Below are 27185 nucleotides of genomic sequence, written 5' to 3' on the forward strand. Positions count from 1 at the left end.
AGGCTTAATTTATATAAGATGCTTATATACTATATACATAAAGCACCACAAAAATAAATATGTGATAAATAGATATGTACAATGATTATTAAGGCGAGTTTGACAAACTAGGAAATATCAGTATTTTTTATGAATATGGTGAATGCCTCTGTATGTTTGTTTTTGATGGGTTAACTTGCTGTGGGGTTAGATATCTTGATATCTTTATCTTAATATGATTACATGTTTGGATGATAAAGGCAATAGTGTTGACATAATATACTTAGATTTCTGTAAGGCAGATTGGTTCTTTGCCCTACATTATTTAACATCTTTATCAATAACCTGGAAGAAAACATGAAATCATCACTGATAAAGTTTGCAGATGACACACAAATTAGGGGCATGGTAAATAATGAAGAGGACGGGTCACTGATTTAGAGCGATCTAGATTGCTTGGGCGCAAGCAAACAGTATGCATTTTAATATAGCTATATGTAAAGTATATATCTGGAAACAAAGACTTTGGCCACACTTACATGTTGGGGGACTTTATCCTGGGAAGCAGTGACTCTGAAAAAGATTTTGGGGTGGTGGTGGTATATAATCAGCTGAACATGAGCTTCCAGTGTGACGCTGTGCCCAAAAGAGCTAATATGATCCTGGGATGCGTAAACCAGGGAATCTTGAGTAGGAGTAGAGAGATTATTTTACTTCTGTATTTGTCTCTAATGCAACTGCTGCTAGAACACTGTTTCCAGATCTGGTGTCCACAACTGAAGAAGGATGTTGATAAATTGGAGAGGGTTCAGAGAAGAGCCAAGAGAACGATTAAAGGATTAGAAAACATGGCTTATCACGACAAACTAAAAGAGCTCAATCTATTCATTGTAAGAAAGAGAAGACTAAGGAGTGACTTGATTATAGTCTATAAGTACCTACAAGAGGAATGGCATATTTAATAATGGGCTCCTCAGTCCATCAGAGAAAGGTATAACATGATCCAATGGCTGGAAGTTTAAAAAAGGGAGGAAGGAAGATCCAGGGAACTACAGGCCAGTCAGCATCACCTCAGTCCCTGGAAAAATCATGGAGCAGGTCCTCAAGGAATCCATTTTTGAAGCACTTCGAGGAGAGGAAAGTGATCAGTAACAGTCAGCATGGATTCACCAAGGGCAAGTCATGCCTGACTAACCTAATTGCCTTCTATGATGAGATAACTGGCTCTGTGGATGAGGGGAAAGCAGTGGACATGTTATTCCTTGACTTTAGTGAAGCTTTTGATATGGTCTCCCATGGTATTCTTGCCAACAAGTTAAAGAAGTATGGGCTGGATGAATGGACTATAAGGTGGATAGATATCTGGCTAGATTATCGGGCTCAACAGGTAGTGATAAGTGGCTCCATGTCTAGTTGGCAGCTGGTATCAAGCGGAGTGCCCCAGGAGTTGGTCCTAGGGTCGGTTTTGTTCAATATCTTCATTAATGATCTGGAGGATGGCGTGCATTGCACCCTCAGCAAGTTTGCAGATGACACTAAATTGGGAGGAGTGATAGATATGCTGGAGGGTAGGGATAGAATACAGAGGGACCTAGACAAATTGGAGGATTGGGCCAAAAGAAACCTGATGAGGTTCAACAAGGACAAGTACAGAGTCCTGCACTTAGGACGGAAGAATCCCATGAACTGCTACAGACTAGGGACCGAGTGGCTAGGCAGCAGTTCTGCAGAAAAGGACCTAGGGGTTACAGTGGACGAGAAGCTGGATATGAGTCAACAGTGTGCCCTTGTTGGCAAGAAGGCTAACAGCATTTTGGGCTGTATAAGTAGGAGCATTGCCAGCAGATTGAGGGATGTGATCATTCCCCTCTATTCGGCATTGGAGAGGCCTCATCTGGAGGACTGTGTCCAGTTTTGGGCCCCACACTACAAGGAGGATGTGGAAAAATTGGAAAGAGTCCAGTAGAGGGCAACAAAAATGATTAAGGGGCTGGAGCACATAATTTATGAGGAGAAGCTGAGGGAACTGGGATTATTTAGTCTGCAGAAGAGAAGAATGAGGGGGGATTTGATAGCTGCTTTGAACTACCTGAAAGGGGGTTCCAAAGAGGATGGATCTATACTGTTCTCAGTGGTATCAGATGACAGAACAAGGAGTAATGGTCTCAAGTTGCAGTGGAGGAGGTTTAGGTTGGATATTAGGAACAACTTTTTCACTAGGAAGGTGGTGAAGAACTGGAATGGGTTATCTAGGGAGGTGGTAGAATCTCCTTCCTTAGAGGTTTTTGAGGTCAGGCTTGACAAAGCCTTGGCTGGGATGATTTAGCTGGGGATTGGTCCTGCTTTGAGCAGGGGGTTGGACTATGACCTCCTGAGGTCCCTTCCAACCCATATATTCTACGATTCTATGAAGTTCAAGCTAAGTTGAAGACTGGAAATAAGGCATACTTTTTTTAACAGTGAAGGTAACTAATCATTGAACAATTTACCAAGGATCATGGCGAATTCTTCGTCACTGACCATTTTTAAATTAAAATGTTTTTCTAAAAGTTTTGATATAAGAATTATTTTGGGGAAGTTTATGGCCTGTGCTATACAGAAGGTCAGACTAGATGATCACAGTGGTCTCTCTGGCCTTAGAATCTGTGAATCTGGATTGAAAGGGGTTTTAAAGAAACCAAGCAGCCAAACAGTGACACAGAGAAGAGTCCTGGAGGAAACATGGAAAAGCTTTTTATTTGGGAATACTCCCTACTGGCTCCAGGCAGGGTGAGAACGGTTTCCTCTTCCCAAGGCTAAAGCCTTATATTTAAAATGTGTACCAGCATAGCTATGTGGGTAGAGGTGTGGGGTTTTTTAATCACACAGCTATACAGCTCTAGTATAGGTGCACTGTCAGTGTAGATGCTCTACTGTAGATACCAGCCTGTGCTGCTTCCCGCAGCTCCCTTTGGCCGGGAACGGTGAACCGTGGCCACTGGGAACTGCGGGAGGCCATGCCTAAGGACCACTGTCTTGCAGCCTACCAGCGGATTACCCTGATGGACTGCAGGTTGCCCACCACTGGTGTAGACATAGCTGGAGGGTTTGCAGGGCCGGCTCTAGGTTTTTTGCCGCCCCAAGCAAAAAAATTTTTGGCTGCTACCCATCCCAGCCCTGGGCTCCCCCCCACAACCCCTGCTGCCCCAGCCCTGGGCTCTCTCCCCGACACACCCCCTGCCACCCCAGCGCTGGGCTTCCCCCTTTCCCCCCCACCAGTGCCCTCCCCCAACCCCCCTGCTGCCCCAGCCCTGGGCACCCCCTTTCCCCCCACCAGTGCCTTCCACACACACCTCCTGCTGCCCCAGCCCTGGGCTCTCCCCCTCACACCTGCACCCTCCTTCCGCCGCAGCCCTGGGTCACTGGTAACTCACTCCCAGGGCAGGTCATTCAGCAGGAATTTTGGATGTGCACAGAACACAGACAGGATTGGGTCCCATATGGTTACAGAGCTGCAGTAAAGTGGAACAATTTTCAGTTTGTGTGATTGGAGGATATCTGGATGTATATTATAAGACTGTCCTCCATAAATGAGGAAAAGTTGAGGTGCCTTTATTATTCTTTTGTTCCACTCTTTCTTTCTATGGGGAATTTGCCAATGCAATATCACTGTCTTCCTTTTAAACAAACAAACAAACAAAAGGCAATGGCTGTTGAAAATAGCAATTCCAGTCCTAATAACCACTGGGAAGCATTTCTTGCTCAATTTTATCCTACTTTTTCTACAGCAAGTTACAGTGGATCAGTATATTTGATTTGGGAGAAATGAAGTAACAGCTGCCCAAATTGAGCTTGAGCACTCCTGAATTTTGAAGTGTTCAAATCTGGAAGGCAGGTGCTGGGTGTGTGTGAGTGGGGGGGGGCTGTGGGCTCCACGGGGGAGCACGGCAACATGTATGCAGCAGCGTGTCTGGCGCTGGGCGGAGCCAGACAAGCTGGTCTGAGTGGCACGGTAAGGGGGCTAGGGGGTTGGAGAAGGTGTAGGGGGTTCCGGGGGGGCAGTCAAGGGACAGGGAGCTGGGGGGTTGGATGGGTCAGGGGTTCAGGGGGGCAGTCAGGGGACAGGTAGCGGGGGATAGGCATGGGAGTCCCAGGGGTTTGTCAGGGGAGAAGTAGGGGGTGGGGTCCTAGGGGGGAAGTTGAGGGGGGGGTCTCAGGAGGGGGCAGTTGGGGACAAGGAGAAGGGAGGCTTAGATAGGGGATGGGGTCCCAAGGGGCAGTTAGGGGCAGGGGTCCCAGGAGGGGGCAATCAGGGGACAAGGACCAGCGGTGTTTAGATAGGGGGTGGGGTCCTGGGGGGCAGTTAGGGGCAGGGGTCCCGGGAGGGGGTGATCAGGGGACAGGGAGTGGGGCGGGGTTGGATGGGTTGGGGGTTCTGTAGGGGGCAGTTGGAGAGAGTGGATGGTGGCAGGGTGGGATTACCTTCCCTCCCTGTGGAGTGTCCTGTTTTTTGAATGTTAAAATATGGTATCCCTACCATTTATAGCACTCACAGCACACTGCTGCATGAGGTCCCCCTCCTTCCTTTCCAGGTGGCAGTGGCCAAGAGAATGCTGGGAAATGTAGTTCTTTCCCTGCTCCAGGGCTGGCTCTATAGGCAGGGAGCTAACCAAGGAACTACAGCTCCCAGAGCCCCCTGTTGGTTCTCAGCTTCCCTGCCGCCCCTGCAAATGGGCTGCCCCAAGCAGGTGTTTGCTTCGCTGGTGCCTAGACCCGCCCCTGAGGGTTTGCCAGGATAGCTATACTTGTATAGTTATGCCAACAAAGGCTGTGTCTACACAAGAAAAGTTAAGCCTAGGATCAAAAGGAAGAGATCAAACATTAGAGGATCCCGATCCTAGAAAAGGGAGTGTGCGGAACACGTGGCCAGAGACTGCCCAGTGAGTGTCAGCAAGAGCTGACAGGCTAACAAGGAGACACACAGAGACAGAACATGATATGAACATGACAGTCTGCTTCTCCCAGACATGGAGATCAGCTGATCTGAAGGAAACTTACAAAAGTTGACAAGAAAAGATGAAGATACACTACGACCCAGGGGCGTAGGCCTTTCTTTTGTCCTTTGCTCTATGCACTTTGAACATCTGGGGACAATTACTACATAATACCATACACTTCGGAACCCTAACCCTAGATCCAAGTGCCCTACCCATAGGAACCCTAACCCTAGGGCGGGAAGCCTACCCATAGGAACCCTAACCCTAGCTTCAAGTGCACTAACCCATAGGAACCCTAACCCTAGCTCCAAGTGTCCTACCCATAGGAACGCTAACCGTGGGACGGGAAGCCCTACCAATAGGAACGCTAACCCTAGCTCCAAGTGCTCTACCCATAGGAACCCCAATCCTAGGGTGGGAAGTCGTACCTATAGCAACCGTAACCATAGCTTCAAGTGCCCTACCCTTAGAAACCCTAATCCTAGGGAGGGAAGCCCTACCCATAGGGACCCTAACCTTAGCTCTAAGTGCCCTATCCACAGAAACCCTAATCCTAGGGAGGGAAGCCCTACCCATAGGAACCCTAACCTTAGCTCTAAGTGCCCTACCCACAGGAACCCTAACCCTAGGGAGGGCGCCCTACCCACAGGAACCCTAACCCTGGCTCCAAGTGCCCTACCCATAGGAACCCCAACCCTAGGGTGGGAAGTCGTACCTATAGCAACCGTAACCATAGCTTCAAGTGCCCTACCCTTAGAAACCCTAATCCTAGGGAGGGAAGCCCTACCCATAGGGACCCTAACCTTAGCTCTAAGTGCCCTATCCACAGAAACCCTAATCCTAGGGAGGGAAGCCCTACCCATAGGAACCCTAACCTTAGCTCTAAGTGCCCTACCCACAGGAACCCTAACCCTAGGGAGGGCGCCCTACCCATAGGAAACCTAACCCTAGCTTCAAGTGCCTTACCCATAGGAACCCTAACCCTAGCTCCAAGTACCATACCCTTAGGAACCCTAACCCTAGGGCGGGAAGACCTACCCACAGGAACCCTAACCCTGGCTCCAAGTGCCCTACCCATACGAACCCTAACCCTAGGATGGGAAGCCCTACCCATAAGAACACTAACCTTAGCTCTAAATGCCCTACCCATAGGAACCCAAGCTCCAAGTACCCTATCCTAAGGAACCCTAAACCTAGGACAAAAGGCCCTACCCATATGAACCCTAACACGAGAGCGGGGTGCCCTACCCATAGGAACCCTAATCCTAGCTCCAAGTGCCCTACCCTTTGGAACCCTAACCCTAGCTCCAGGTGCCCTACCCTTAGGAAGCCTAACCATAGGGCGGAAAGCCCTACCCATAGGAACCCTAAGCCTAGCTCCAACTGCCCTGTTCTTAGGAACCCTATCCCTATGGAGGGAAGCTCTGCCAATATGAACCTTAACCCCACCTCCAAGTACCCTAACTTTCGGAACCCTAACCCTAGCTCCAAGTGCCCTAGCTTAACGAAACCTAATCTGAGAGCGGGAAGCCCTAAAGATAGGAACTCTAAACCTAGCTCTAAGTGCCCTCCCCTTTGGAACCTTAACCCTAGGACGGGAAGCCCTACCCATAGGAACCCTAACCCTAGCTACAAATGCCCTACCCATAGAAACCCTAACCCAAGGACGCGGCGCCCTATCCATAGGAAACCTAACCCTAGCTCCAAGTGCCCTACCCATAGGAACCCTAACCCTAGATTCAAGTGCCCTACCCATAGGAACCCTAACCCAACCGTGGGAACCCTTCCCATTAGGAACCCTAAGCCTAGGTCTAAGTGCCCTATCCATAGGAACCCTAACCCTAGCTCCAAGTGCCCTACCCATATGAACGCTTACCCTAGGGCGGGAAGCCCTATCCATAGGAACCCTAAGCCTAGCTCCAAGTACCCTACCATTAGGAACCCTAACCCGAGGGCAGGGAGCCCTACCCATTGAAACCCTGAGCCTAGATCCAAGTCTCCTACTTTTAGAAACCCTACCCATAGGAAACCTAACCCTAGCTCCAAGTACACCACCCATAGGAACCCAAACCCTACAGCGGGAAGCCCTATCCATAGGAACCCTAACTCTAGGGCTGGGTGCCCTACCCATACGAACCCTAACCCTAGCCATAAGTGTCCTACCCAGAGGAACCCTAACATTACGGCGGGAAGCCCAACCCATAGGAACGCTAACACTAGTGTAGGAAGCCCTATCCATAGGAACCCTAACCTTAGTTTCAAGTGCCCTAGCCATGGGAACCCTAACCCTAGCTCCAAGTGCCCTACCCATAGGAACCCTAACCCTAGGGCGGGAACCGCTACCCATAGGAACCCTAACCTTAGTTTCAAGTGCCATACTTTTAGCAACCTTAACCCTAGGTCGGGAAGCCATAACCATAGGAACCCTAACACTACCTGCAAGTGCCCCACCCAAAAGAACCCTAACATAAGCTCCAAGTGCCCTTAGGAACCCTAACCCTAGGGCAGGAAGCCCTACACATAGGAACCCTAAGCCTAGCTCTAAGTGCCCTACCCTTAGGACCTCTAAACCTGGCTTCAACTGCCCTACCATTAGGAACCCTAAACCTAGGGGGGTGACACCTACACTTAGGAACCCTAACCCTAGTTCCAAATGCCCTACCTGTTGGAACCCTAACCGTAGGTCAGGAAGCCCTACCCACAGGAACCCTAACCCTAGTTCCAAGTGCCCTACCCGTTGGAACCCTAACATTAGGGCAGGGTGCTCTACCCACAGAAACAATGACTCTAGATCTCAATGCCCTACCCATAGGAACCCTAACCCTAAGGCGGGATGCCCTACCCATAGGATCCCTACCCAAGGGCAGGAAGCCATAACCATAGGAACCCTAACCCTCAGGTGGGAAGCCCTACCAATAGGAACCCAAACCCTGGCTCCAAGTGCCCAACCCATAGGAACCCTAACCCTAGCTCCAAGTGCCCTACCCATACGAACCCTAACCCAAAGGTGGGAAGCCCTACCCATAGGAACCATAACCCTAGGACGGGAAGTCCTACTCGTAGGAACCCTAACCCTAGCTCCAGGTGACATACCCATAGGAACCATAACCCTAGGGCAGGAACCCCCACCCATAGCAACCCTTACCAAAGCTCCAAGTGCCCTACCCATAGGAACCGTAACCCCAGGGTGGGAAGCCCTACCCATAGGAACCCTAACCCTGGCTCCAAGTGCCCTACCCATAGGACCCCTAACCCCAGGGTGGGAAGCCCTATCCATAGGAACCATAACCCTAGGACGGGAAGTCCTACCCGTAGGAACCCTAACCCTAGCTCCAGGTGACCTACCCAAAGGAACCATAACCCTAGGGCAGGAAGCCATACAGATAAGAACCCTAACCCTAGCGCCAAGTGCCCTACCCATAGGAACCCTCACCCTAGGGCAGGAAGCTCTACCCATAGGAACCCTAATCCTAGCTCCAGGTGCCCTATCAATAGGAACACTATCCCTAGGGCGGGAAGCCCTACCCATAGGAACCCTAACCATAGGGCGGGAAACACTACCCATAGGAACCCTACCCTAGGGCAGGAAGCCATACCCATAGGAACCCTAACCCTAGTTCAGAGTGCCCTACCCATAGGAACCCTAACCCTAGGGCGGGAAGCTCTACCCATAGGAACCCTAACCCTAGCTCCAGGTGCCCTACCAATAGAAACCTAACCCTAGCTCCAAGTGCCCTACCCATAGGAACCCTAACCCTAGCTCAAAGTGCCATACCCATAGGAACACTAACCACAGGGCGGAAAGCCCTACCAAGAGGAACCCTAACCCTAGCTCCAAGTGCCTTACCAATAGGAACCCTAACCCTAGCTCCAAGTGCACTATCCATAGGAACCCTAACCCTAGCTCCAAGTGCCCTACACATAGGAACCATAACCTGAGCTTCAATTGCCCTATCCACAGGAACCCTAACCATGGGGCAGGAAGCCCTACCAATAGGAACGCTAACCCTAGCTCCAAGTGCCCTACCCATAGGAACCCTAACCCTAGGGTGGGAATCCCTACCCATAGGAACCCTAACCCTAGCTCCTAGTGCCCTACCCATAGGAACCATAACCCTAGGGCGGGAAGCCCTACTCATAGGAACCCTAACCCTAGTTCCAAGTGCCATACCCATAGGAACACTAACCCTAGGTTGGGAAGACCTACCCATAGGAACCATAACCCTAGGGCAGGAAGCCCTACCCATAGGAACCCTAACCCTAGCGCCAAGAGCCCTACCCATAGGAACTCTAACCCTAGGGCGGGAAGCCCTACCCATAGGAACCCTAATCCTAGGGTGGGAAGCCCTACCGATAGGAACCCTAACCATAGCTCCTAGTGCCCTAGCCATAGGTACCCTAACCCTAGGGCGGGAAGCCCTACCCATAGGAACCCTAACCCTAGCTCCAAGTGCCCTACCCATAGGAACCCTAACCGTAGCATTAAGTGCCCTACCCATAGGAAACCTAACCCTAGGGTGGGAAGCCCTACCCATAGGAACCCTAAACCTAGCTCCAAGTGCGCTATGCATAGGAACCCTAACCCTAGGGCGGGAAGCCCTACTCATAGGAACCCCAATCCTAGCTCCAAGTGTCCTACCCATAGAAACCCTAACCCTAGGGTGGGAAGCCGTACCCATAGGAACCCTAACCCGAGGGCGGGAAGCCCTACCCATAGGAACCCTAACCCTAGCTCCAAGTGCCATACCCATAGGAACCCTAACCCTAGGTCGGGAAGCCCTACCCATAGGAACCCTAACCCTAGCGCCAAGTACCCTACCCATAGGCACCCTAACCCTAGGGTGGGAAGCCCTACACATAGGAACCCTACTCTAGGGCAAGAAGCCCTACCCATAGGAGCCCAACCCTAGGGAGGGAAGCCCTATGCATAGGAACCCTAACCCATAGGGCAGCAAGCCGTACCCATTGGAACCCTAACCCTAGGGCAGCAAGCTGTACCCATACCCTAGTTCCGAGTGCCCTACCCATACGAACCCTAACCCTAGCTCCAAGTGCCCTACCCATATGAACCCTAACCCTAGATCCATAGGAAACCTAAATCTAGGTCGGGTAGCCCTACTAATAGGAACCCTAACCCTAGGTCCAAGTGCCCTACCCATAGGAACCCTAACCCGAGCTCCAAGTGCCCTACCCATAGGAACCCTAACCGTGGGGCGGGAAGCCCTACCAATAGGAATGCTAACCCTAGCTCCTAGTGCCCTACCCATAGGAACCGTAACCCTAGCTCCAAGTGTCCTACCCATAGGAACCCTAACCCTAGGGCGGGAAGCCCTACCCATAGGAACCCTAACGCTAGTTCCAAATGCCATATCCATAGGAACCCTAACCCTAGGGCGGGAAGCCCTACCCATATGAACCTTACCCTAGGGCAGGAAGCCCTACCCCTAGGAACTCTAACCCTAACTCCAAGTGACATACCAATAAGAACCGTAACCCTAGCACCAAGTGCTCTACCCATAGGAACTCTAACCCGAGGGCGGGAAGCCCTACCCATAGTAACCCTAACCCTAGCACCAAGTGCCCTTCCCATAGGAACCCAAACCCTAGATCGAAGAGCCATACCCACTGGAACCCTAACCCTAGGTCGGGAAGCCCTACCCATAGAAACCCTAACCCTAGCTCCAAATGCCCTACCCAAGGAACCCTAACCCTAGGTAGGGAAGCCCTACCCATAGGAACCCTAACCCTAGGGCGGGAAGCCCTACCCATAGGAACCCTAACCCTAGCTCCAAGTACCCTACCCATAGGAACCCTAACCCTAGCTTCAAGTTCCCTACCCATGGGAACCCTAACCCTAGCTCCAGGTGCCCTATCCACCGGAACCCTAACCCTAGAGCGGGAAGCCCTACCAATAGGAACGCTAACCCTAGCTCCAAGTGCCCTACCCATAGGAACCCTAACCCTAGGTAGGGAAGCCCTACCCATAGGAACCCTAACCCTAGGGCGGGAAGCCCTAGCAATAGGAATGCTAACCCCAGCTCCAAGTGTCCTACCCATAGGAACCCTAACCATAGGGTGGGAATCCCTACCCGTAGGAACCCTAACCCTAGCTCCTAGTGCCCTACCCATAGGAACCCTAACCCTAGCTCCAAGTGCCCTACCCATAAGAACCCTAACCCTAGGTAGGGAAGCCCTACCCATAGGAACCCTAACCCTGGGGCGGGAAGCCCTACCCATAGGAACCCTAACCCTAGCTCCAAGTACCCTACCCATAGGAGACTTAACCCTAGCTTCTACTGCCCTAACCATAGGAACCCTAACCCTAGCTCCAAGTGCCCTACCCATAGGAACCCTAACCCTAGGGCTGGAAGCCCTACCCTTAGGATCCCTTACCCTAGGTCGGGAAGCCCTACCCATAGGAACTCTAACCGTAGCTCCAAGTGCCCTACCCATAGGAACCCTAACCGTGGGGCGGGAAGCCCTAGCAATAGGAACGCTAACCCTAGTTCCAAGTGTCCTACCCATAGGAACCCTAACCCTAGCTCCAAGTGTCCTACCCATAGGAACCCTAACCGTGGGGCGGGAAGCCCTAGCAATAGGAACGCTAACCCTAGCTCCAAGTGTCCTACCCATAGGAACCCTAACCCTAGCTTCAAGTGCCCTACCCTTAGGAACCCTAACCCTAGCTCCAACTGCCCGACCCTTAAGAACCCTAACCCTAGGGCGGGAAGCCCTACCCATAGGAACCCTAACCCTAGCTCCAATTTTTTTCCTAAGTTGCTGTTTTTGAGTCACTTCAATCATCTCACTCGTTCCCAGAATGAAAGACTCACAAAGGTGTAAAACCCAGCTGGTTCTATCACATTAATATGGTAAGGGAACAGGGGGGTCAATGCCAAGAGACCTAGAAACCTAAGAAGTGCATTTAAGAGGGACTAAAGGCATATAAAGTGCAGTTTGCCCTGTAATCATGATTGAGGGTCACAGCTAATTCTGATGCCAGTATAAAATTATTTAAAGGAGTTTTTAAGCTAGTCTCCCATTGAAAGTTGCTAACTACCACATGCTTATAGCAAAATACGATTTCCTGAATTATTCAAAATTTCTAGACTTTAATGAGAAATTTTCTCAGAAAGACTGGGCCCAGTTCTAAGCCCTCATTGATGAAGGCAGGCTTGTGCACATCGACACAGCTGCAGTCATGAGGCATGAATTGTGGATCCAATGTTCAGGGTTCCCCAGGGAGATCCAGAATAACAGTAAGGACCTTCCCTTTGAGGAGTCTAACTTCTTTAATGAAAAGACCTGTTAATATCTACTCTCTTAAAGGCTCTAGGACAATCCCTCACTCTCTGCATTTACACTGCAGCTCTGAAGAGGAAACATCATAAGCAAACCCTCAGGCCCACTCACCCTCAGGTATTTTATCAGCAGCGCCCTTATGAACCCCCGTGCAAAGGACACGGGGTTCAAAGATCCAGGTATGTGACTTCCTTCACCTCTGTGACCACTGAGGCAGGGAGAAGTAAGCTAACTATGATAGCTATGAAAACACTAAACTAATAAAAACTATAATTTGTATTTAGAGGTATCAAAGTAGAGAAAGACTAAAGCAGACAGATTACTCCAACTCAAGCCATTCGGTGTATGAAAGAACTGGAGAGGCGTCGGTCTGCACTGCCCTTTATACTCTGGTTTGGAGCTTGAGGAGAACAATTATGCATGTGCGGACCCATGTACACTGCTTACTAAAACTCTCTAGACTAAGATGCATGGTTCATATGCATACCCATGTATGGAATTGACATAGGGATCCGATCATCGCTTGAAGAACATAACCTTTCTCTATATCAGTTTCACAATCTCTAAAATGGAGATGATAATAAAGTAAAACTGTACAAGATACTACTCTTATTTTTACTACTGTACAAAACTACCCTCTATTTTTTGTAATCCACTTGAAACAGATAAGGCTTCATCCATTAATATTTGTACACTTTGAAATTCTTGAATGAAATCCAAAGGAAGTAGGAACTATTACTCTACCGCTTCATGACATTATTTCTGGGATTGGGACAAAAATCTGCATCAGAGAAGGTAGACAGGTAGGGTCAGGTATCAAGGGAGACTATGCCAGACTGGGGAAGATGCTTAAGGAAATCGAGGCTCAGGTGATCTTCAGTGGGATGTTGCCTGTTCCTAGAGAAGGGCAACAAAGGTGTGACAAGATTATGGCAATCAACAGATGGCTCAGGCAGTGGTGCTATAAGGAGGATTTTGGGATGTACGGCCACTGGGAAGCATTCATGGACAGAGGACTGTTCTTTCGGGATGGACTTCACCTGAGTAAGGAGGGAAATAGACTTCTAGGATGGAGGCTGGCACAACTGATTAAGAGAGCTTTAAACTAGGAATTTGGGGGAGATGGTTGGGAGATGTCCAGGTAATCTCCACGCCGGAATTTAACATTGAGAGGGAAGAAAACAAAGTAAGAGATGATACAGCTGGGGGCAGAAGAATGGCCATAAGGAGGAAGGGGAGTGTAGATACCAGTCTAATAGGTGATACTGGTGGTAGAATGTCTGTGCCTAACTGGGTAAAGAATGTCAGTGAAGTCAAACGGCAAGAATTAAGATGTCTGTACACTAATGAGAGGAGCCTAGGTAACAAAATGGAGGAACTAGAGCTACTGGTGCAGGAAGTGAAACCGGATATTATAGGGATAACAGAAACATGGTGAAATAGTAGTCATGACTGGAGTACAGGTATTGAAGGCTATGTGCTGTTTAGGAAAGACAGAAATAAAGGCAAAGGTGGTGGAGTAGCATTGTATGTCAATGATGAGGTTAACTGTAAAAAATAAGAAGTGATGGAATGGATAAGATAGAATCTGTCTGGGCAAAAATCACACTGGAGAAGAAAGCTACTAGAACCTCCCCTGAGATAGTGCTTGGGGTGTGCTACAGACCACCGGGATCTGATTTGGATATGGATAGAGACCTCTTTAATGTTTTTAATGAAGTAAACACTAATGGGAATTGTGTGATCACGGGAGACTAACTTCCCAGATATAGACTGGAGGACAAGTGCTAGTAACAATAATAGGGCTCAGATTTTTCTGGATGTGATAGCTGATGGATTTCTTCATCAAGTAGTTGAAGAACCAACAAGAGGGGATGCCATTTTAGGTTTGGTTTTGGTGAGTAGTGAGGACCTCATAGAAGAAATGGTTGTAGGGGAACAACCTTGGTTGGAGTGACCATGAGCTAATTCAGTTCAAACTAGATGGAAAGATAAACAAATATAGATCTGGGACTAGGGTTTTTTATTTCAAAAGGGCTAACTTTAAAGAATTAAGGAAATTAGTTAGGGAAGTGGATTGGACTGAAGAACTTGGGGATCTAAAGGCGGAGGAGGCCTGGAATTACTTCAAGTCAAAGCTGCAGAAATTATCAGAAGCCTGCATCCCAAGAAAGGGAAAAAAATCATAGGCAGGAGTTGTAGACCAAGCTGGATGAGCAAAGATCTCAGAGAGGTGATTAAGAAAAAGCAGAAAGCCTACAAGGAGTGGAAGATGGGCAGGATTAGCAAGGAAAGCTACGTTATTGAGGTCAGAACATGTAGGGATGAAGTGAGAAAGGCTAAAAGCCATGTAGAGTTGGACCTTGCAAAGGGAATTAAAACCAATAGTAGAAGGTTCTATAGCCATATAAATAAGGAGAAAACAAAGAAAGAAGAAATAGGACCGCTAAACACTGAGGATGGAATGGAGGTTAAGGATAATCTAGGCATGGCGCAATATCTAAATAAATACTTTGCCTCAGTCTTTAATAAGGCTAATGAGGAGCTTAGGGATAATGGTAGGATGACAAATGGGAATGAGGATATGGAGGTAGATATTACCACATCCGAGGTAGAAGCCAAACTCGAACAGCTTAATGGTACAAAATCGGAGGGCCTAGATAATCTTCATCCAAGAATATTAAAGGAACTGGCACATGAAATTGCAAGCCCATCAGTAAACTCAGGGGTTGTACCGTACGACTGGAGAATTGCTAACATAGTTCCTATTTTTAAGAAAGGGAAAAAAGGTGATCCGAGTAACTATAGGCCTGTTAGTTTGACATCTGTAGTATGTAAGGTCTTGGAAAAAATTTTGAAGGAGAAAGTAGTTAAGGACATTGAGGTCAATAGTAATTGGGACAAAATGAAACATGGTTTTACAAAAGGTAGATCGTGCCAAACCAACCTGATCTCCTTCTTTGAGAAGGTAACAGATTTTTTAGACAAAGGAAATGCAGTGGATCTAATTTACCTCAATTTCAGTAAGGCGTTTGACACGGTTCCACATGGGGAATTATTAGTTAAATTGGAAAAGATGGGGATCAATATGAAAATTGAAAGGTGGATAAGGAACTGGTTAAAGGGGAGACTACAACGGGTCATACTGAAAGGTGAACTGTCAGGCTGGAAGGAGGTTACTAGTGGAGTTCCTCAGGGATCAGTTTTGGGGCCAATCTTATTTAACCTTTTTATTACTGACTTTGGCACAAAAAGTGGGAATGTGCTAATAAAGTTTGCAGATGACACAAAGCTGGGAGGTATTGCCAATACAGAGAAGGACTGGGATATCATACAGGAAGATCTGGATGACCTTGTAAACTGGAGTAATAGTAATAGGATGAAATTTAATAGTGAAAAGTGCAAGGCCATGCATTTAGGGATTAATAACAAGAATTTTATTTATAAATTGGGGACACATCAGTTGGAAGTAACGGAGGAGGAGAAGGACCTCGGAGTATTGGTTGATCACAAGATGACTATGAGCCGCCAATGTGATATGGCCGTTAAAAAAGCTAATGCAGTTTTAGGATGCACCAGGTGAGGTATTTCCAGCAAAGATAAGGAGGTGTTAGTACCGTTATACAAGGCACTGGTGAGACCTCATCTGGAATACTGTGTGCAGTTCTGGTCTCTCATGTTTAAGAAGGATGAATTCAAACTGGAACAGGTTCAGAGATGGGCTACTAGGATGATCTGAGGAATGGAAAACCTGTCTTATGAAAGGAGACTCAAAGAGCTTGGCATGTTTAGCCTAACCAAAAGAAGGTTGAGGGTGGATATGATTGCTCTTTATAAATATATCAGAGGGATTAATATTAGGGAGGGAGAGGAATTATTTAAGCTTAGTACCAATGTGGACACAAGAACAAATGAATATAAACTAGACACTAGGAAGTTTAGACTTGAAATTAAATGAAGGTTTCTAACCATTAGAGGAGTGAAGTTCTGGAACAGCCTTCCAAGGGGAGTAGTGGGTGCAAAAGACATATCTGGCTTTAAGACTAAGCTTGATACATTTATGGAGGGGATGGTATGATGGGATAGCCTAATTTTGGCAATTAATTTGGCAATTGATCTTTGATTATCAGTGTGCCCAGTGGTCTGTGATGGGATGTTAGATGGAATGGGATCTGAGTTACTACAGAGAATTCTTTCCTGCGTGCTGGCTGGTGAGTCTTGCCCACACGCTCAGGGTTTAACTGATCGCCATATTTGGGGTTGGGAAGGAATTTTCCTCCAGGGCAGATTGGCAGAGGCCCTGGAGGTTTTTCGCCTTCCTCTGCAGCGTGGGGCATGGGTCACTTGCTGGAGAATTCTCTGCAGCTTGAGGTCTTCAAACCACAATTTGAGGACTTCAATAACTCAGACATAGGTTAGGGGTTTGTTATGGAAGTGGATGGGTGAGATTGTGTGGCCTGCATTGGGCAGGAGGTCAGACTAGATGATCATAATGGTCCCTTCTGACCTTAAAGTCTGAGTCTATGAGGTATAAGAATTTTCCTGTACTCATTCACCCCACCTCTCAGCTTATTGGTAGGGCATTGGCCTAGGTGACATCTTTTACCTCTCTAATTTTAATGATTCTACTATTTTTACTACATTGCTGTGAACAGTGCTGCTATAGTGCAGTTTAATAAAACTCAGCACCGTTGTCTCTCTGATTTTACGAACTAATGACAGAACAGATGCAGTTGATGTGGGGGTAACAAGTTATAAAACAAGTATAGGAATTCAAAGGGGAACAAAGCTGTTATATTTGTGAATTGAACTTTTTTTCCTCCAAGAAAAATCATCATGAAAGTTTGGAATGCCAACAATATGAAAAAGGTGAAAAAGTGAGGTTAATTGAGCTCTCACCTTTCCTTTATTTTAAGTAACTCACAAGCTATTAAATACATAACCACCATTTAAAACACATAGGTTTTTTTAGTTTGGCATATGGAATGTTTATGTTTCTTTAGTTTGGCATGTGGACGAAATGAGGTAAGAATGACTCATGAAGTCTCTCAGCAACTTCAAGTTTCTGACCACTGTTGATAGCATTACAGACCACAGCATCTGTGACATAAGCTTTATGCCTGTGCATAAAATCTATTTGATGCAACATAGCTAAGTCCATGCAAAAGTCTGATATAGCTGCAACAACACATCAGGAAAATATTATTCTTCATAATGTTAATCTTTTTTGTTCCTCTTTAAAAAAATTCTCCCTGACTATTATGCTAACATCAAGCATACAAATATATATATATATATATATATATTTATATTTATACACACACACACACACATATATTAACTAATGTTATTTAAAAACATACACACAATCATGTTTACATGGGAAACATAAAAAACCACAAGTTGAACATTTCTCTTCTATTTTTATTTTAAATGGCTTGTTATAAAATCTACTTAATACAAAAAGCGCTAGAAATTATTGTCTCCAGTAGGGATAACATAGGAACTATGCACCTGATCTTGTTCCCACTGAAATGACATGGGAATTTTGCCGTTGACCTCAATGTGAGCAGAATGTGACACTAAGCGGCCCTGTATTCATAACCTACACACTCTTGTAATAATCTTTGTACAAAATATGCCTTGGGAGGTATCATTTGAAAACTAATAACTCACTGATCATTAATAGCCTTCAGTGATGTAAGTAAGTGGTGGGTATTAAGAATAATGGACATATGCTGGAATGATTATTAAAATCTGTTCAAGCCAGGCATGTCAGAGGGAGTTGGTAAACAGGCCTGCTTACACAAAGGAATGTACATTAGATTCTCTGACCAGCCCAATCATCAGGCAAAGACAATGAAAATCTATTTTTACATATTAGGTAAATAAACCTATTAGCTAACAAGTGGGAGAAGAAAGAGCATGAAGCTTCCTTTACCACCAAACTCCATTTCACCTTCCTCACAGCTTGAATAAACTTTACTTTGAGGGGTAACCTCAGAAGAATCCATATCAAATGTTTACTGGTCTATCAAGACAGGGAGCTGAACCTCAAGTGTTAAGCAACTGATTCAACTGATTGTATACAATATTACTGCATTATAAAAGTATATAGAACGAGGTCTTTTCTGAAAACTAATGACACTGGTAATTAATATCACTGTGAACTGTATGTACTAACACTACATCAGGAATTATAGATACTCCTGGATATTAGGCTGTACAGTCTACCCATGCAGGAGGGAAGAAAAGGGAAACCAGCACCCTCTACCTTTGTGGAAGGTCCTGACAGAGAGAAAGTCAGCCATGCCTGGGAAGGAGAATGACTGGTAACACATCTAGAACAAGGCCTGTAACTAGCTAAATTAAGTTTTAGACTTTTAGATGCATGTTTTCACTTTTATTTCCTTGTAGCCCTTTATTTCTTTTACTTAGCAACAATAGGACATAGGTTAAGTGATCACATGTTTGTTTTATTTTATTATGAACCAACTCAGAGCAGTGTTTAAAGGGAAGGGTGTATTCACCCCAGGTAAGTTAATAAGCTGTGATCTGTATTTGTGTCTTTGGAGGAACAAATTAACCATATTATTTCTCTGAACTGTCCAGGAGTGGGTTGGATATTGCAGAAGGCACAGTTTGGGGAAAATTCAGGACTGGGAATGTGTTGGGGGTCACTCTGCTAGTAGTAGCCAAGGCTGGTGGAAGCCAGCATAGAGCTATGGAGCTGTAGAAACGCTGCTAGTGTCAGAGCCGCTGAACCTGGGCTGTCTAGCACACACGCACTTAGGGTGTGACCTGCATGCTGGTAGGCTGCTTGTGCGTGGCCCAGGTTGGGAGCTACAGAAGAAAAGCACTATGAAACACCTTGGGTTACAGGGCAGACAGTAACACATCCCTTACTGGTCTGGATTGCACCTCCGAACTGATCAGAATGTGACAGACCTATACCTAGAAATGTTAAGTATGTAGGTATTAGAAAAGATAGTTAATAGCTTCAGCATATCCAAAAAGCTGTTTCTGCATCTGGCTGATGCCGAATGATGAGCATAATTTTAGCACTGCACTTATAGCAATGAAAAATGTTGTATTACCTTAACTATTAATCCTTTTGAGTCAACCATCCATATCTTTTTGATGGCCTCATGTTCAGATGTTCCTTCTTTTTGCATAGCCATAATAATCAAATTTGCTATCCCAAGGGCAGCCTTAAAAGGAGAAAGGGGAAAAGAAAATTAATATATGAAACTGGAAAAGAAAGAGAATGCAATAACATATGATACTATTTTTTCTATTACTTTAAAACTGTTAATTTCAGTAACAATTAAAGCTGTACAATGATATTTTCATAAATTAAAAACACCAGAAAATGTATCTTTTACAATGCTAGATATGGTGGTGATAGACATCATATAAAAAACAAAGATAGTCAGATTCATGGATGAATTTTATTATGTTTACGCTTCCTCTCCTCCTCACATAATTAATGGAATCTGCTGTTTTACATTAGACAATAAAATATGATAGAGAATCAGAGCCCCATGTGACTACTCTACTACCACCAATAAAGTTTGGTTTGAATAAAAATAAGTTTATTGAATTTTTTAAAACCAGCCCAATATATTTGTATAGAGTGGTGTTCAGGGGTGGTACTGAAGTGAATATGGTCTCTGAGCACGGCAACCCCACACATGTATTATCTAGACAATGGAGAAAGCCAGGGAAAAGCAGATTACTTATGTGGTACGTACAATGTGGTACAGACTGTAACTCAAGTAGGGTTTGAGATATTCAGACTTCATTAGGTATTCAGCTCAGATTAGAAGATGTTTCAGTTCTGCTTAGGTAGTATTCAGGCACAAACACATTAATTATTGAAGAAGAATTCACTAACCTTACATGATTATCTGGTGTGATGGAGCAAGGCCGGATGGCTACAGGAAAGTACTGAGGAGCAGGTATGTTAGCTCCAGGCTAAGCAAATCCCTAGTACCATGGGAACCAAAATGGCAGTTGCTCCAGGCTAATCAAGGCACCTGGGGCCAATTAAGAACTTTCTAGAAGGCACCGGAGAGAGCTACATTGATTGGAGCACCTGCAGCCAATCAGAACAGGCTAATCAAGGCACCTGGGGCCAATTAAGAACTTTCTAGAAGGCACCGGAGAGAGCTACATTGATTGGAGCACCTGCAGCCAATCAGGACAGGCTAATCAAGGCACCTGGTATAAAAAGGGGAGCTCACTCTAGTCTAGGGAGGAGGAGCCAGAGGAGAAGAAGTGCGCATGAGGAGCTGGGAGCAAGAGACACAAGGAAGAAGGAGGGTGATTTTAAAAAAAAAAAAAAAAGGGAAGGGGGTTTACAATTTGTTACCAAATGGATGATGTAGTACGGGCACTGATACAAGCCACGGCGGCCCAGCAGGAGGCTACCCGTGTCCAGGCAGCTGCCCAGCAAGAAGCAGTGTGGCTGCAGCAAGAAACTAATCGCCTGTTGATGGACCAAGCTGTTCAAGACCGAGCTATGTTGCAAGAACTGGTAAGCCAGGTAAAGACCCTTACAGAGCTGAACCGTGGGCATGATGGGACACGGCTCATACGGGCTAACCATTGGCTGCAGAAAATGACAAGGGAAGATGATGTAGAGGCATACCTTCTGGCCTTTGAGAGGACAGCTCTACGGGAGGCCTGGCCTCGAGATCAGTGGGCTAACATCCTTGCCCCATTCCTGTGTGGGGAGGCCCAGAAGGCCTACCATGATCTGCCTGAAGAAGCTGCAGCAGACTACTCCCAGCTGAAGGCAGAGATCTTGGCCAGATCTGGGGTAACATCCGCAGTACGGGCCCAGCAGTATCATGAGTGGCGGTACCGGGAAGACAAAACCCCACGATCCCAATTATATGACCTCGTCCATCTCGCACAAAAGTGGTTGCAAACAGAATCCCGGAGTCCGGAAGAGATACTAGAGGTTCTGGTCATTGACCGGTACACGAGGGCACTGCCACTAGATCTCCGCAAATGGGTAGGCCAGAACGATCCGTGCACCTATGATGAGATGATTACGCTGGTAGAAAGACGCATGACAGCCAGGGAATTGACCCAACTACGCAAGGAAAGCCCCTTCCATAGCAAACACCCAACCCCAACCCTGGAAGGAGGGACAGCCAAACCCCTGGGGAGTCCTAGGTGGAGGAAGAGGGGGGCTGAAAACCAACAGAGACTCCAGAAGGAAGGGATTGGCCTGAGTGGAGGGAACCCTGTGACTAAAACCCCTAGCCCACAGGATGGGAGACTGACTAGAAATAGTTATAGATGTTATGCATGTGGGGAGTGGGGACACATAGCAGCACAATGTCCCAGCACCGAAGAGCCTATGCAATGCAATTTGGGGGATTGGGAGGTCCCATGCTCCCTTATCCACCTGGCGGGCGTTGCGTTAGCCCCACATAACTATACCAGGCCAGTGAGGATAAATGGAACAGAGACTACAGCACTGGTGGACTCAGGAAGTGCTATCACCCTTATATCGGGTAAGCTGGTAAAAAGTAGCCAGCTGCTGCAAGCCAAACGTGTAGCAGTGACATGTGTGCATGGGGCCATGAGCCAATACCCCACCATCCCAGTGGAGATAGAGGTTCAGGGGAACCCCATTGAGGTGACAGTGGGCGTTGTACCTAAACTCCCATATCCTGTAGTTATTGCGAGAGACTATCCAGGGTTTGATAATTTACTTCCCCCTGAGAGGCTGCAGGGAAGTGGAGACCCTGTTGACAGCGACTCATCACTGGGGGAATGTCAACCCCCAATGTTTTCTGAGTTTTCTCAGGATCTATTCTCAGCCCCCCAAAAGGCCCGGAAGACAAAAAAAGAAAGGAAGGCCGCGAAGGCTTTGGGAACCCAGATCCTGACCCAAGGCCAGAAGACTGCGCTAGTAGGCAGACGGGCACGAGCAGCCAACAGTGAAACTACCAACACGGAAGGTGAGCCGGAGGCTGGCCCCCGCCATGAGGGTGACAGGCCATTAGAAGAAGCAGAAGCCGGCCCCTGGGAGCTCAGGCAGGTTAGTCCTGGGAGAGAGATGTTCGGACGGGACCAGGCAGAGGACCCCAGATATGATAACGTCAGGAAAGAGGTGGCTGAGATAGATGGGATACCAGTGGAGGGGAAGGTCCGAGGTCCAGGACCCTACTTTATAGTGAAGAAAGAGCTCCTGTACCGTGTGGTGCAAATGCAGGAGCAGGAGATACATCAACTTCTGGTGCCCCGAAAACATCAAAAAGCCATATTGAGCCTCGCTCACAGTCACTTGTTTGGAGGACAGTTAGGGGTAGAGAAAACCCAGGCCAGGATCCTGCGGAGGTTCTTCTGGCCAGGAATACATGAAGATGTCAGGCGATACTGCACCTCTTGTCCAGAGTGTCAGCTACATAGCCCTCGCCCACACTTACGGGCCCCTTTGATACCTCTTCCAATAATAGAGGTACCATTTGAACGCATAGCCATGGATCTGATTGGGCCCCTAGAGAAGACAGCTCGGGGCCACCAACATGTGCTGGTTGTACTAGACTATGCAACCCGATACCCGGAAGCTGTCCCCCTACGCAACACAGCTTCCAAGACAATAGCTAAGGAGTTAGTACAGATCTTTTCCCGGGTTGGGATTCCCAAGGAGATGCTGACTGATCAAGGGACACCTTTCATGTCTAAATTGATGAAAGATCTCTGTTCATTGCTCCATGTACAAGCCCTATGGACCTCTGTATACCACCCACAAACAGACGGCCTTGTGGAAAGGTTCAATAGGACCCTCAAGGCCATGATCAGGAAAGTGGTGAGCCGGGATGGGAAAGACTGGGATACCCTATTGCCTTACCTCATGTTTGTCATCCGGGAAGTTCCACAAGCCTCCACAGGCTTCTCTCCATTCGAACTACTATATGGGCGCCACCCCCGAGGCATATTGGATATAGCCAGAGAAGCCTGGGAAGAGGAGCCAAATCCTGGAAGGAACATAGTTGAGCATGTACTACAGATGAGGGATCGGATAGCCCAGGTTACACCCATTGTACGAGAACACTTGGAAAAAGCACAGGAGACCCAACGGACCCATTATAACCGCCAAGCAAAGCTTCGACAGTTCCAACCGGGGGATCGAGTAATGGTCCTTGTGCCCACAGCAGAAAGCAAGCTGTTGGCCCAGTGGCAGGGACCCTATGAAGTAATTGAAGCCGTGGGAGAGGTAAACTATAAGGTACGGCAGCCAGGCCGCAGAAAACCGGAGCAAATTTACCACATCAATCTTCTAAAACCTTGGCATGATCGAGAGGCATGCTTAGTCACCTGGGAGACTCTTCCCCAGGAGGATAACGTACATGAGCAAGTAAAGATATCACCCGACTTGACGCCAATCCAAAAGATCGAGGCAACCGATATGATTAATCGTAACCGAGATGTTTTCTCTACAAAACCGGGGCGGACAACTGAGACCTATCACCATATCCGCACGATCCCTGGAGCCAAAATAACACTGAGACCCTACAGAATCCCAGCAGCCAAAAGAGAAGAAATCAAGGCTGAAGTAAAGAAAATGTTAGAATTAGGCGTTATTGAAGAATCCTACAGTCAGTGGTGCAGTCCAATTGTTCTAGTGCCCAAACCTGATGGTACCACAAGATTCTGTAATGACTTTCGCCGACTGAATGAAGTATCTCAGTTTCATGCATACCCCATACCACGCATCGATGAACTGGTTGACCGACTGGGTAGTGCCCGTTTCTTGACTACACTGGATCTGACAAAAGGGTATTGGCAGATTCCCCTGACCAAAGAAGCTAAAGAAAAGACAGCATTCTCCACCCCAGACGGGCTATTCCAGTACACTGTTCTCCCTTTTGGGTTACATGGGGCCCCAGCCACATTCCAGTGCCTCATGGATAAGCTGCTGCGCCCCCATACTAGTTATGCAGCTGCATACCTAGATGATGTCATCATCCATACGCCAGACTGGGGAACCCACTTGGAGAAGGTTGAGGCAGTGCTACGCACCTTAAGGCGGGCTGGCCTCACCGCTAATCCTGCTAAGTGCGCCATAGGACTAGCAGAGGCTAGGTACCTGGGATATATTGTAGGAAGGGGTATAGTGAAGCCCCAAACTAATAAACTAGAAGCGATTCAAAACTGGCCCCGGCCAACCCGAAAGAAGCAGGTCTGTGCATTCCTAGGCGTAGTAGGCTACTACCGTCGGTTTATTCCCCACTTCGCCAGCAGGGCAAGTCCTCTAACGGACCTGGTGAAGGCTCGAGGTCCAGACATGGTAAAGTGGACCGACGCTGCAGAGGGGGCGTTTGTAGACCTTCGGATGGCCCTCTGTAATGACCCCATACTCATAGCCCCAGACTTTACCAAGGAATTTATTTTACAGACAGATGCTTCTGAGGTGGGGTTGGGGGCAGTTCTGTCACAAATGATTGGAGATGAAGAACACCCGATTCTCTACCTAAGCAGAAAGCTGCTCCCACGAGAACAGAAGTATGCAGTAGTCGAGAGAGAATGCCTCGCTGTCAAATGGGCCATGGAGACGCTGCGTTATTACCTCTTGGGCCGGCAATTTACTCTTGTGACGGACCACGCACCCCTCCAGTGGATGCAGAGAAATAAGGAAAAGAATGCAAGGGTCACCAGGTGGTTCTTATCCCTCCAACCATTCCAGTTCTGCATACGGCATAGGGCTGGATGCCACCTTGGCAACGCTGATGGTCTTTCACGAGCATACAGCCTGGCGTCCCAAGTTGCCCAACCCTATGGTGTTGAGCAGAGGGGGGGGATATGTGATGGAGCAAGCCCGGATGGCTACAGGAAAGTACTGAGGAGCAGGTATGTTAGCTCCAGGCTAAGCAAATCCCTAGTACCATGGGAACCAAAATGGCAGTTGCTCCAGGCTAATCAAGGCACCTGGGGCCAATTAAGAACTTTCTAGAAGGCACCGGAGAGAGCTACATTGGCTGCAGGTGCTCCAATCAATCAGAACAGGCTAATCAAGGCACCTGGGGCCAATTAAGAACTTTCTAGAAGGCACCGGAGAGAGCTACATTGATTGGAGCACCTGCAGCCAATCAGGACAGGCTAATCAAGACACCTGGTATAAAAAGGGGAGCTCACTCCAGTCTAGGGAGGAGGAGCCAGAGGAGAAGAAGTGCGCATGAGGAGCTGGGAGCAAGAGACACAAGGAACTAAGAACTGAGAGGGGGTACTACTGGAGGATTGAGGAAAACACAATACAATCAAGCAGCCGCAGACACCAGGAGGATCCGGTGGTGAGGATAAAGAAGGTGTTTGAAGGAGGCTATGGGGAAGTAGCCCAGGGAGCTGTAGCGGTCAAGCAGCGGTTACACATAGCACTATAGAGAGTGCTGCAATTCACAGGGCCCTGGGCTGGAACCCGGAGTAGAGGGCGGGCCCGGGTTCCCCCCTAGCCCCGCTACTCCTAATCAGACATAGGAGTAGTTGATCCAGACTATGGGTTTCATCCAAGGGGAAAACCACTAAGGGGAAGAAATCCGCCAATAAGCGCAGGACCTACTAGAGGAGAGGAGGAACTTTGCCACAACGGTTTTCACAACACAGTTTAAACAGCAAAAATAAATATAAATAAATAAATAAACCCAAGGCTAATATAAAACAAACAAACATACCCAAACGATACTCAAGATTCCTTTTAAAGAATAACAATTTAAATAGTATTTTTTAGAATCCAAAGTACACTGGTTAAATTTTGACTGATATGACCATGCTTTCTTTTGTGTTTATACAGCTCTTTGCACATTGTGGGCACTATTGGAAATAAATACTAACGTTGATTTTTTTAAGATGAGTTTTAACATTTATTCCAATATCTTTGAGAATGCAGTAGGATTTTTATTTTCCTATAGAAAACCTTTATTTTTGTTTTAAATTTCAAGAACCTACACAACACATACTGCACTTTAAGTAATATACAATCTCATTAGTATTTGGATTTCAAGTCATCCTTAAAAGTTCCCATCAAAAAGGCATATCTTCTCTTATCTACTACTCATGTATTCTGTAATTGTAGACTGTTGGCTGTTCTCCCAGAAAAAAGTTCCATTTTTCAATTCTTTGTCCAGATGCATGTATTATTACTGGATTCTAGTTATATTTCTTTTGAATTATATACCTCTACCCTTATATAATGCGACCCCATATAACATGAATTCGGATATAACACGGTAAAATAGTGCTCCGGGTGGGGCAGGGCTGCGCACTCCAGAGGATCAAAGCAAGTTTGATGTAACGCGGTTTCACCTATAAGGCAGTAAGATTTTTTGGCTCCCGAGGACTGCGTTATATCGGGGTAGAGGTGTATCACAAAAAATCCCCAATAGGATACTGAATAATTTTGAATATCAACTCAATACAAACACTAACCACTTTGCTTCTTGTTCTTCACTATGCAATTTCATTGAGAATCAAATGGCGCCCCCTTTTCCTGCCCAACAACAGTTTATTGTTTGGGGTTTTGCTTTAGAAATATATAGTTTTATTCTGAATAAACTCATAGGGACAGAGATTGTGTCTTCCATTGATTTGTACAGCACCAAGCACAATGACAGTGCTAAACAGAAAAATATTTAACCAGAGATTCTTCCATTTGCTCAATATGGAGCAAAAGCTGGGGAATGATCTTTGTGCATAAAGGTTGAAAGCATCTCTAAAGTCTCCAATACATTCAGATCACAGATGCAGATCTTGATGCTCTATGTGGGCCTGATCTGATCTGGTAGGTGCTAGTGGCTTTATTTTCCATTAAAGTCAGAATAATCATAGAATCATAGAAATGTAGGACTGGAAGGGATCTCAGTAGGTCATCTAGTCCAGTCCCCTGTACTGAGGGAGGACTAAGCATTATCT

General features: G+C 46.9%; 1 protein-coding gene across 1 annotated transcript in view; it reads right to left on the reverse strand.

Moving 5' to 3' along the window:
- Positions 1-27185, reverse strand: part of ME1 (malic enzyme 1) — a 359661-nt gene that overhangs the window by 44747 nt on the left and 287729 nt on the right. Inside the window, exon 9 of the mRNA XM_045009647.1 lies at positions 19355-19468. Within this exon, the coding sequence (XP_044865582.1) occupies positions 19355-19468 (114 nt within the window). The remainder of the gene's footprint in view (positions 1-19354; positions 19469-27185) is intronic.

The sequence above is a fragment of the Mauremys mutica genome, chromosome 3 (assembly GCF_020497125.1).
Source record: "Mauremys mutica isolate MM-2020 ecotype Southern chromosome 3, ASM2049712v1, whole genome shotgun sequence".
Lineage (NCBI taxonomy): Eukaryota > Metazoa > Chordata > Testudines > Geoemydidae > Mauremys > Mauremys mutica.